General features: G+C 42.0%; 1 protein-coding gene across 1 annotated transcript; it reads left to right on the forward strand.

Annotated features, from left to right (window-relative positions):
- Positions 1–3,337: 3,337 nt before the first annotated feature.
- LOC130277438 (leukotriene B4 receptor 1-like) lies at positions 3,338–11,802 on the forward strand. The gene is made up of 2 exons (XM_056528111.1): positions 3,338–4,133; positions 9,518–11,802. Exons 1-2 carry the CDS (start codon positions 4,122–4,124, stop codon positions 10,613–10,615), a joined length of 1,110 nt encoding a protein of 369 aa, XP_056384086.1. The 5' UTR covers positions 3,338–4,121; the 3' UTR covers positions 10,616–11,802.
- The last annotated feature ends 472 nt before the right edge of the window (positions 11,803–12,274 follow it).

Raw genomic sequence — 12,274 nt, forward strand, 5'->3', positions numbered from 1 at the left:
CACCGCAACCCTCTACATTACCTCCCGCAGTGGAGGCTATGCAGGTGAACCGTCCTCGCCTGACCCCACAGGAAAGAACTCGCAGACGAACTGAGAATCTGTGCCTATGTTGCGCCAGTGCAGATCACTTCCTAAAAGATTGTCCTATGCATCCTCAGTCACAGGGAAACGCTCGCACATAGGGTTTGTGGGAGAGGCTTCCCTAGATGTAAATATCACGCTTAAATATGACGGTCCAGCTTTTCCTACCCTCCAAAGAGATCATCTCCGTTCTTGCCTTTTTGGACTCTGGCTCCGCAGGAAATTTTATTGATGCTTCCCTAGTACATAGGCATTGTCTGCCGGTGTCCCGCATGTTAAAGGGGTACTCTGGTACCACAGTTTTATGGCTATTTAGCGTGTTTGTAGCAAGTTTAGCACTTTTGTAATTCACATGTTATACATCTGTCCACAGCATAATTGTTTTTTTACTGACCTCTTTTCTGTGACGGAAGTTCAGTAGTTTTTCTGGTTGCTTTTGACTGTCATCCACACTCACGGCCATGTTTGTTCACTGTTGTGGAAAAGAAGTCTGTGCTGCAGGCGTTGTTGTTTTTTTTCTCCTGCAAATGTTTTGCCGCTTTTCCACACCCCTGTAATGAATATTCATTAAATTGCTGCGGGAGGATGGATGTCTCCTCCCGCTGTCAGCCAGCCCTGCACCCGGCTCACAATGTGCTGAATGCCCTGTATCAGCGCTGCGGCTGACAGTTCACCCCTTCCCCGCAATGGGGACCATGCGCCCGCAGGGGGAATCAGGAGAAGTCTATCATGGTCCCCATGGCGTAGAAGGGGTTACATGTCAGCTGCAGCGCTATCATGATTCAACCTGCGTCAGCTTCTGACTCCGCAGTCCCCAGATCAGGGAATGAATGAATTGTCATCCGCAGTCCCCACATTACGGAACTTATCATATGTGACCCGCGGGCACTGCTCTTCCCCCCCCCCAATGAATTGTCATCCGCAGCGCTGCGCTGTCCCCACATTAGGGAACTAGTCATATGTGACCCGCGGGCTCTCCCCCCCCCCCCCCAAAGCGATGTCCCCGCAAGGGTTAAGGGACATCTGTACTGATTAATTTAACATATTCCTGTGCCTGGTTGTGAAAAAAAAAACCAAAATAAACTTTGACTCACCTTCCTGCGTTCCCCCGTTGCTACCATAATGGCCTCAGGGTCCTCATTCTGCTTCCGGGAACGTCACAGAGCCGTCAGCGCATCACCGGCCACAGTGATGTCCCGCCTCGGGCCAGTGATAGGCTGAGCACACTGTTATGTAAGGAGCCGGCCGGATCCTTACATGACAGTGCACTCAGCCTATCACCGACCGAGGTGGGACATCGCTCCGGCCGGTGATAGGCTGAATGCACTGTCATGTAAGGAGCAGGCCAGATCCTTACATGACAGTGCGCTCAACCTATCACCGACCGAGACGGGACATCACTGTGGCCGGTGATACACTGACGGCTCTGTGACGTCCCCGGAAGCAACATGAGGACCATAAGGCCATTCCGTAGCAATGAGGGAACACAGGAAGGTGAGTCAAAGATGATTTTTTTTTTTTGCAGCCGGGCACAGGAATATGTAAAATTAATCAGTACAGATGTCTTTTAACCCTTGCAGGGACATCGCTTTCGGGGGGGGAACACCCGCGGGTCACATATGATTAGTTCACTAATGTGGGGGACAGCGCAGCGCTGCGGATGACAATTCATTGGGGGGGGGTTGGGCTGGGGGGAGGAGAAGGAGAGCAGCGCCCGCAGGTCGCATATGATCAGTTCCCCCCGCTGACCATTCATTTCCTGATGTGGGGACTGTGGGGTGAGTATACTTATGAGCAGGGCAGGAAAGGGAGTGCTAAAGGGGAAAGGGGCGGCAATGCAAAACAAGTTGGGCAGGGCACTGAAAGAGGAGACAGGCTACAAGGCATGCTGAGAGCTGTGGTTTCCAAAAAAAGGCTACACTACATGGACACACTTGTGCAAAGAAAGGAAAAGAAAGACAAAGAGCAAGCACGAGACCAGAGATAAGAAGAAAACCCACCTGCAAGGGTAAGTAGAAACTGAAAAAACACATTGGTCACCAGAGTACCTCTTTAAAGCCTCTGTACATCTCTACGGTCAATGGTGAAATACTGGACTGTACTGTCCGATATCGCACAGAACCATTGTCTATGCAGGTCAGTCTCACATAGGGAGAACTTGTCCTTCTATGTTCTCCCACATTGTTCTTCTCCTCTCTTGCTTGGCATACCGTATTTGCAACTCCATGCTCCGTCCGCACCTGGATTGGAAAACTGGAGAAGTTCTTTCCTGGGGTCCGCATTGCAACAACCACTGTATCCACGTACGTGTCTCAAAATTGGAACCATCCTCTCGTCCTATGCCTGGTTTGCCTTTCTTTCTTCGGGACTATGCTGATGTCTTCAGTGAAAAGCAAGCCGAAGTGTTCCTATGATTGTCCAGTTGACTTACTACCTGGCACCACACTTCCAAGGGGCAGAATCTACCCTCTGTCAGTTCCTAAAACTTTGGCAATGGCTAATTACATCATGGATAACCTTCAGAAGGGATTTATCAGGAGGTCCTCTTCCCCTGCCTCTTCTTTGTGGAAAAAAATTACGGATCATTGCAACCATGCATTGACCACTGAGGTTTGAATAAAATTACAGTAAAGAACCGCTACCCACTTCCTTTAATCTCAGAGTTATTTGATCGTCTGAGAGGTGCCAAGATTTTCTCTAAACTAGACCTTCATGGGGGCTATAATCTGATTCGTATACATGAAGGGGACGAATGGAAGACTGTGTTTAATACTCGTGACAGACATTTCGAATATCTAGTGATACCATTCAGACTCTGTAATGCTCCAGCATTCTTCCAGGAGTACATCAATGATATTTTTTGTGACCTCCTGTACTCCTGTGTCGTTGTTTATTTCGATGACATATTCATTTACTCGCCCGATGTCCCATCTCATCTCTCTCACCTCCGCCAAGTTTTACAGCGTGTCACACGCAAGTTCCAGCTGTGAGTGCAGTGTCCCGGGGTCCCCTTCTGTTGGCAGGGCTGGGATTTGCATCGTGGGAAGTGCCCGCATGAGAATCCCAGCCCGTCACTCACCCTGCTCTTCTGCTTCTCTGTCTCAGCTCCGGTGCGTGTGTTCCCGTCTCCTAGGGCGTACGCACTGGAGCTCTGAAATTTAAAGGGCCAGTGCGCCCTTAATTAGTGTTTGCACCTGACACCACATTAGTCTCTGCACCTCTCACACTTCTCTGCCGGATATTCAGTGCCCCTAGCCTTAGATTAAGTGACCCTTATAGCCTGTTAGCCTTACCCATGTTTCCAGACCTTCGGCTGCGTTATTAGACTCCGCACTTTTGCCGCCTGCCTTGACCTTCTGCTACGTTTGACTACGATACTGCCTTATCCTTCGGTGCCTCGCCTTGCCCAGCTATCTGTGTGATTGAGCCGTGTCGGGGGTAGCGATCTGGGTGTCGCCTGCCGCAGCAAGCCCATCCTGCCTTGTGGCTGGCTCTGGTGAAGACCAGCGGCACCTTAGATTCCGCTCCCCAATACGGTCCGAGTCATCAGCCACACAGGTGGAGGATCAACATTCAGCTCTGTTACAAAATTTAGGGGATGTTGGCAAATCCACTAGGGATTATATGAAAAACTGTTTCTAAAAAGTTACAAATATGTATGTTTTGATGCCTTGATGTCCTTTCTCTGCTTGGATTTTAAGGAGTTTCAAGAACACTGGAACCTCTATTTGCTTGCATGTTGCCACTGATGGGCACAGCCCTGTGTCTGGTCTCTACACTACGTGGCTCTAAACTGTGGGTGAGCGGGCTGCATCTTGTGGTTCTACTTTCATACTGTTTAATCCACTAACATCTCATTTTGCAATCGTTTACACAGAAATGTGACAACAGGAAACCTGCCTGCAATGTTATATAGGTTCTTTCTGCAGCTTTCATTTCTCTTCCAAACCTTCAGTCCAAGCATAGCATGGCAGATTTTTGATTGGACTAATATACTGGAATTTACAGGAATATCATAATCTGATCTACTCTGCAGCACCATGACCGAGGCAGTAAGTAATAAATAATGTATGTAATAAGACAAAATAAGGAGAACACCTGACCATGTAGTATGTGAAACCTCTGGAGACCACTTAGGAAATCGTTTTCTGTTATGTAATCCATGCTATTTATTTTTTTTATTTAATATATAACATTTTGTAGTATGGAAAATATGATATCTTATAGTATGTAGGATATGATATTTTCTAGCATGTAAGATGTCATATATCATTTAATGTAATATATGATATTTTTTCCTAGCATTATTTTTTATTAGCCACACCAACACTTACACATGAAAAGTCTTAAAAAATAGCAAAATACCAAATATTTGGGAAAAAAAAAACTAAATAACAATGCAGGTAAATAACAGTAAATGGTACAAATATATAACATTGCATCCTCAGTTGGTGAAAGGAATACAGACACAGTGTTGAATTGAGATGATAAATCAAAATCAAGACTTTTCAATGCATATCAAGGAAAGTGATAGTTGCAATATACATTACATGACTACTTTTTTCTTTTTGTACAGTACTATGCAATATTTTTTTATAAGGTGCAAAATATATTTTCTAGAATGTGATAATCCATATGTGAAGATAACATTGTAAACATTGTATAGTTACTTTTCCAGTGGGACTAAAAACATATGTATTTTATTATTACCATCTAATAATTATATATATGTATATATATATTGCTGTGTAAAAGTATTTGCCCCTTTCCTGATCTCTTGTCACACTGTCATGCCAGATCATCAGAGTGTCATTTTACTCAAAGATAACCCAAGTAAACACAAAATGCAGTTTGATCGTTTCATTGGTTATGGGAAAGAAATCTATACGAATCTTCATGGCCCCTTTGTGAAAATATACTTGCCCCTTTGGTTAAAGGGGTATTCCGGCCAAATACATCTAATCCCCTTTCCAAAGCATAGGGGATAAGATGTCTGATTGCGAGGGGCCCACCACTGCATGATCTCTGTGAATAACCAGCATTTTGTGAGGGGCTGCGTCTCCATTCTCGGAAACCTCTTTGTTTCTGGGACTGGAGACGTGACGTCACACCACAGCCGTCACTCCCGCCACCCTCCCTTAGACATGAAAAGGGGCGGGGTGTGACATCACGTCTCCGTTCCCGAAAACAAATAGGTTTCCGAGACTGGAGACGCAGCCCCTCACAGAATGCGGGTTATTCACAGAGATCATGCAGTGGTGGGCCCCTCACAATCAGACATCTTATCCCCTATCCTTTGGACAGGGGATAAGATGTATTTGGCCGGAATACCCCTTTAACTCATGAAATTAATCACATTACTTGGAAGGTTGGATTCAATTTCACTAGCCACACCCAGGCCTTATTATTGATCCCTTAAAAATATCCTGTCTGACAAAGTGAGGGAGGCCAAAAGATCTCAAAAAAGCTAGTCATCATGTCGTGATCCAAAGAAATTCAGGTACAGCGAGAAATAAAGTAACTGACGTCTAAAGCTTTGGGACTCCAGCGAAGCACAGTGAGAGCTATTATCCACAAATGGAGAAAATTTGGAACAGTGGTGAGCCTCTCCTGGTTTACCAAAAATACCTCAAGAGCACAGTGATAACTCATACAACAAAAACTGCAAACCTCACTTGTCTCAGTTAAAGTGTACCTGCCGTTTAAGTAAGTTACCTTCAAATACTCCAGTTTCTTTCCACACTCCAAATACATGCATTGCAATTTAATTTGTGAGCTCAATGGGGACAGTGACTGGTGACTCTTTGTAAAGAACTGCAGAATATGTTGGCTCTATAGATATAAAGAAACTATTAATTAGTAACAGTGTGGTGACATGGACATCCATAGAAAGTTTTCCAAGGGGGGCATAACTTTAATGGGGCACTCCAATACTTTAAAACCTATCCACTATTCACAAGCCCCCTCTTTTCCCTTCCTACCGGGGGACACCCATGTATGGTGGTCATTAGTGGTAATGGTAGTGTGCTGTCATTATTTGGGCCCATATAGTGGTATTATTGGTAATACCGAACTGTGTCTATAATATATGGTTTATAACTGTAATGGTGAACACCCACTTTGACATTTGCCCAAGGCCACATTTATTCTAAAACCAGGCATAGTTGCTTGACTGCTTGTAAGCTATGATTCCCTAAGATGAAGATCTACAAACTGTGAGCATTTTGCTTTGTATTTTGGAGATAGTCTGTAATCTCTTGTCATCAGAGGGTCTGATTTGATATATTAAATTCTATTTTTTAGAATTTAATATATCAAATTTTCTAGTATGCAAAATATGAAATGTTATAGTATGTAGGATATGATGTTTACTAGCATGTAAGATGTCATATATCATTTAATGCAATATATGTAATTTTCTAAGCCACACAAAAACTTATACAAGAGAAGTATTTAAAAAAAAAAAACAAGGCGGGTAAATAACAGTAAATGGTACAAATATCATACAACATTGCATCCTCAGTCGGTGAAAGGAATACAGACACAAGGTTGCACTCAGATCATAAAGGCAAAATCAAGACTTTTCCATACATATATATGCAGTATAAATTACGTGACTACTTTTTTTTTTTTTTTAAACAGAACTAAGTTATATATTTTTGTAGTGTATAAAATTTATTTTCTAGAATGTGATAATCCATATGTGAAGATAACAATGTATAGCTACTTTTCCAGTGTGACAAAATATACTTTGGGTATCGATAGAGACCTCTCTCTTGGAAAATGTTCTGATTAAAAATATTTTGTTGGCAGCTTCCATTTTTAACACTACGATTTTCAGTACCCATCCGACTATAAGGGTGATGTTCCACTTGTGGCACTCCTATATCTGCCCTAATAACCTATGCCAAATTAATCTCCCTTAATTACCCATTTCTATACTGGAGGCTTACATTCCTGACCTCCGTATCTCTCATTGGTCTGATGGCGGTATTTTTCTGCTGTCTGACTTTTGGGATGGCAAGACTTGTGTGGCTTTTGTGGAGTTACACACTAGGTTCTCTATAAGTAACAAAGACTTCTACAAATACCTCCAAATCCACCATGCCCTCGATTCTTTAAAATCCATACGCACTGGTAACAGTTCTGAGTTAATAAACTGGCTTTCCCAATCTTCAACCTTGAGCAAAGGAATTACTTGGAGCTATGCGTTCCTAGTAAACTCTTCCTCCCGTACTCCCGATCAGCATGTAACTAAGTGGGAGCTTGAACTTCAAACCTACTTTACAGAACATCAGTGGGAACAAGCTCATTCAGTAGTAAGCAGACTCACTAAATGCGCCAGTCATGTGGAGACCTCTAAAAGACTCTTCTTCATCTGGTACCTCACCCCTTCCAGCTCATTTCTCTCACTCACCTGATAAATGCAGGCGTTGCCCTGAGATTGGAACTTTCCTTCATATTTGGTGGGAATGCCCTAAACTACTCTCCTTCTGGAGAAAATTAGGCAGATTCCTTTCACATTTATGTGGATTCCCAATAATCCCTAACCCTGCTCTATCTCTACTAAATATAGATCTGATAGAGTAAAGACAACGGATCAGACCGGCAGACTCACCACGTTTCTCTTCTCCTTTATTTGCGTAAGCAAAGCATAGACAGATACTCACAAACTTGGGGGATAGGACGTGCAGTGGGGGGACAAACTGGCAACAGACTCCGTTTCGCACGGACCACCGTGCTTCCTCCGGCCATCCAAATATAGATCTGCACATCATTTCCCATTCCATAAAACCATTATTATGCACTCTCTGATAGCAGCCTGACATATTACAACAAAAAATTGGAGATCTGAAAGGGTGTCATAAATTATGGAAATTAAGAGGAAGATCAACTCCAACTGTTGGCACGAATACAAGGTCTTATGTGCCCTGAATATAGACAGGGATTTTCTAGCTAAATGGGATGTTTGGCTTTATAGCCCTTACAATACGGTCCAACTTTAGTCAATACAGGAATCTACAACGATCTACATACTAAGACATATCCATATGGCTATTGACTCTTCTCCTCTCTTTATTTGGGGAGACCTCATTTTCATTTGATCCTTACCCGTGTACATTATCATATCATACCACTTTCGCAATATAGGTCAAATGTTTAGTTTCAGTGTTGTAAGGTTATTTTAGTTTGTTCTTTACATATGCTGACCAAATATGATATAAGTGATAGATATCCATTCTAGATGCGGTCAGATATGTTGTATCTTTTTACACACCATGTTGTATATTTTGTAATGACTATTTGTGATTTGTTTTTCTTGGATATTTCAAAAACAATAAAAATATTGTTATAAAAACAATACATTTCTTTTACTCACTACAGCGTACCTGTCATATCCCACAAAAAATAAAAAAAAATAAAAAATTAAACGTTATATGTTACTCAGTACCTCATCCTGATCATGTAAATGTACTTTTTATGTCTCTATCACTGGAATTTCACAAAAAAATAGCATATTACAGCTGCTCAATGTCAAAGGGTGAGGCGCTTCCTTCTCTTGCCTGCACTGTGATGACTCTTCCCCTTCCCTCACTCTGCATACTCACTGCTCTGGGGGAGCGAGCCTAGCAGCCCTGCTCTGTAACCCTTTCCTCTCTTGATTTATGCTGTACACACACACATACAATGCTTATTGGAGATTGCCTGTACTCTACCCCCAAAGACAATATGGTGAGTGTATAACATCTTCCTATGTCATTCATGTGTGCCATCCTTTGCCAGTCCTGTATTTCTGGGACTTTTGGTAATTTTGGAATAGTTGGAGGTGAAGTGTTATGATAAATCTTTTTACGGTAGTGTTGCCTTGAGCTGTGTGCCTATAGCTTTTTTTTTTTTGCAAAACTACAACTCCTGGTATGCCCAGACATCTTTTGACTGTCCAGGCATGCTTGGAGTTGTAGTTTTGCAACAGCTGGAGGCACATGTTTGTTAAAACTCTTTGTTACAGTAGTGTTGCTGCAGGCTGATTCTCTCTTGCAGCCTTGTCAATCAGCCATCTCATGTCCATGAACCTTGGACACACTCATGCTGCTGTGGAACTCATTAGTGTCCTAGGAGGTATGGGGACCAATAGTGGTAGTATTTATAAAGGCAGTTTTCTTTTTTTTTTATGTGAACATTTTTAAAAGAAGTATATTAGAAAAACTTTTGTTTTGCCAAGATGTACAACATATAAAAAGCTTTTATATCTGACAGTGCCCATTTAACATATAATAATGAAGGGATAACAAATGAGATGCTTTTATTGTACTTATTGTAGTTAAGATCAGAAATCATTACCAGTAGACATTGACTATTTAATAAAAACTGTATGAATAGGGTTTTATTTCACTGTTGGTTGAATGTTTCTGATACTTGTCTTTTCCCTAAACAGAATGCAACCCTTGGGCTGACGAAAACGTCCATAATAAATTCTACTTTTACAAATTCCACTGAGATCCCAGTTTTATCTGCTGGAATATCCACCAGAGTTGGCATTGCCATTCTCTCAATTGCCTTTATGATTGGATTCCCAGGAAATGCCTTCGTCATCTGGACAATCTTGACACAAATAAAGAAACGCACAGTGACGTGTCTCCTCATTTTCCATCTGGCCGTGGCAGACATCATTGTCATCCTAACAGCCCCATTTTTCCTCCATGTACTTTCCACCGGTAGCTGGACTTTTTGTAGCTGGACATTTGGGGAAATTATTTGTAAAGTGTGTTATTACATTTGTGGTTTGGGCATGTATACCAGTGTATTTCTGATCATGTTCATGAGTATAGATCGCTTTCTAGCTGTGGTCAGACCCTTCACATCTCAGAAAATGCGCACAAAGCCGGTGGTCCGAGGCATAGTTGCATCAATATGGATATCAGCATCTCTGTTAGCTGTCACAATGATTTTTTACCGTACTATGGTGTTCAGAAATGGTCGTCCACAATGTGAACTTTTTCATAACAGTACAGAACATATCGTTTTTCAGTGTACGTTTGAGGCTTTGACAGGATTTGTTATACCTTTCACAATCATAGTGTCCTGCTATGTCTACATTGGACTGAGGTTACGTACTGCAAAGTTTCAAACAAAACAAAAGACAAACCGATTGGTCATCATGATTATAGTAACTTTCGCCCTCTTCTGGCTTCCATACCACACTATCAATATATTACAGGTGTCAGGAGAAATATTCTCATCAAAAACCCTTACAATGGCAGCTAAAAAAGCCAGACCCAATGCTATTGCCTTTGCATATTTTAGTAGTAGTACTAACCCTATCTTATATGTTTTTGCTGCTGGTAACTTCATTAGAACAGCTGGGGTGGGATTCATGGCCAAACTCTTTGAAGGAACCGCTTCCGAGAATTCAAGTGTCCGTAAAATTTCTCAGGCTTTTCGTCACAGAAGTCAAGCAGAATCTGTTGAAGTAGAAAAATGCTTAGATGATGCAGAACCAAGTAAGAATGTGGCGCCTCACCAAGCAGAGTGATTATCTAAAGATCAACATTTTCTAATATTGTTTGCAAGTTTCATAACTAGTTTGTTATTATTCAATACATCTAAATAATAATAACAACAATCCTATTGATGATCAAATTCACTCTGCAGGCATAATGGTGTAGAGCAGGAGGAGCTGAGCAGGTTGATACATACAGTGCTCCCTGAAATAACTTGAGACTGACAAAAATAATAATAAATAACACATTACAGAAAATTAACTAATGGAGATCAGACATTGCTTTTGAATTGTGGTTCAACAGAATCATTATAAAAAAAAAATGTAAAAAAATTATAAAACTGTCCTAGGCTGCCTACTTACCCAGTCTTGCTTGCAATATATATGTTTGCCATGTGTCAATCCATATCTTTATAATTCTTTCTTCTGTTATCTTCTCCATTATGCTGCTTGGTCCTTTGAAATTTACTAAGGAGGAGGGGGATACCCTTCTGTAAGTGTGAAGCTTGCCAGCTTGGGGGAGCTTCCACCCTCCTCCTTAGTGCAGGACAAGCAGGGATCTGTCCCACACGCTCTGAGCAGGATGATTGACAGCCTGCAGCACAGCACAGAGCACTGTCTCTACTGCTTGTCCTTCCCTCACTTTCTGGACTTTGTTCCAGTGGGCGGGACACAGATGATGCGGCCGCTGGAGAGGACAATGGCCAACATTAATCATTGTCTTTAGACAAAAGGCGCAAAAAAGGCGCAAGCAGGGTTTATTTGCGCCTTTTGGTTTACACATTTCTGCTGATTTTGAGTTCCAATCCACTGATTTTAGGAATACACATGATACTGAAGGGTTTTATGAACTGCGCCTTTTGTGTGAAAAGGCCCTAGAACTACACCAGCCCAGACTGAGCTTAGCTTTTTGGTGTATGTGAAGAGAGAAATTTCAGAAAATGCACAAAATGTATTAAATGCTCCGTGACCATTTAATACATTTGGGCCCACATTTATCGTTGTAGGTGCAAGTGAAGCATTTTTTACACCTTTTTTTTTGTGTGCTGATAATGTGTAGGAGCACCAAATTTATTAAATGGTCAAAGAGCATTTGATACATTTTGTGCAGGTCACATTTTCTGAAATTTCTCTCTTCACATACACCAAAAAGCTACACCAAGTCCTGGCTGGTGTAGTTTTAGAGACTTTTCAGTGGCTTTGCACCTTTTTTGCGCCTTTTCACAAAAAGGCGCAGTTGATAAAACCCTTCCATATCATATGTATTGCCAAAATCAGTGGATTGCAACTCAAAATCAGCAGAAATGTGTAAGCAAAAAGGTGCAAAAAAGGCACAAATAAACCCTGCTTGCGCCTTTTTGTGCCTTTTGTAGACACAAATAACAGTCTAAACACAATGATAAATGTTGGCCAAGGTGCTCCTACATATTACCAGCACACAAAAAAAAGGTGTAGAAAAATGCTTCACTTACACCTACAATGATAAATGCCGGCCAATGTCCATCCTGGAACAAGGACCCCTAGAGGCCAAGGGTTTATGTAAGGTGTTATCCAGCAGGAGAAAGATTTTTCAAAACCTTGGCCACTTATAAGTCTGTAAAAAACAATCTTTTACTTACCTCCAGTGCTCCAGCGGTACCTCCAGTGTCCCGCTCCAGTCTCTGGCTGCACGCCTCGAAAGATTGGGCAACA

The sequence above is a fragment of the Hyla sarda genome, chromosome 1, assembly GCF_029499605.1.
Source record: "Hyla sarda isolate aHylSar1 chromosome 1, aHylSar1.hap1, whole genome shotgun sequence".
NCBI classification, from domain to species: Eukaryota; Metazoa; Chordata; class Amphibia; order Anura; family Hylidae; genus Hyla; species Hyla sarda.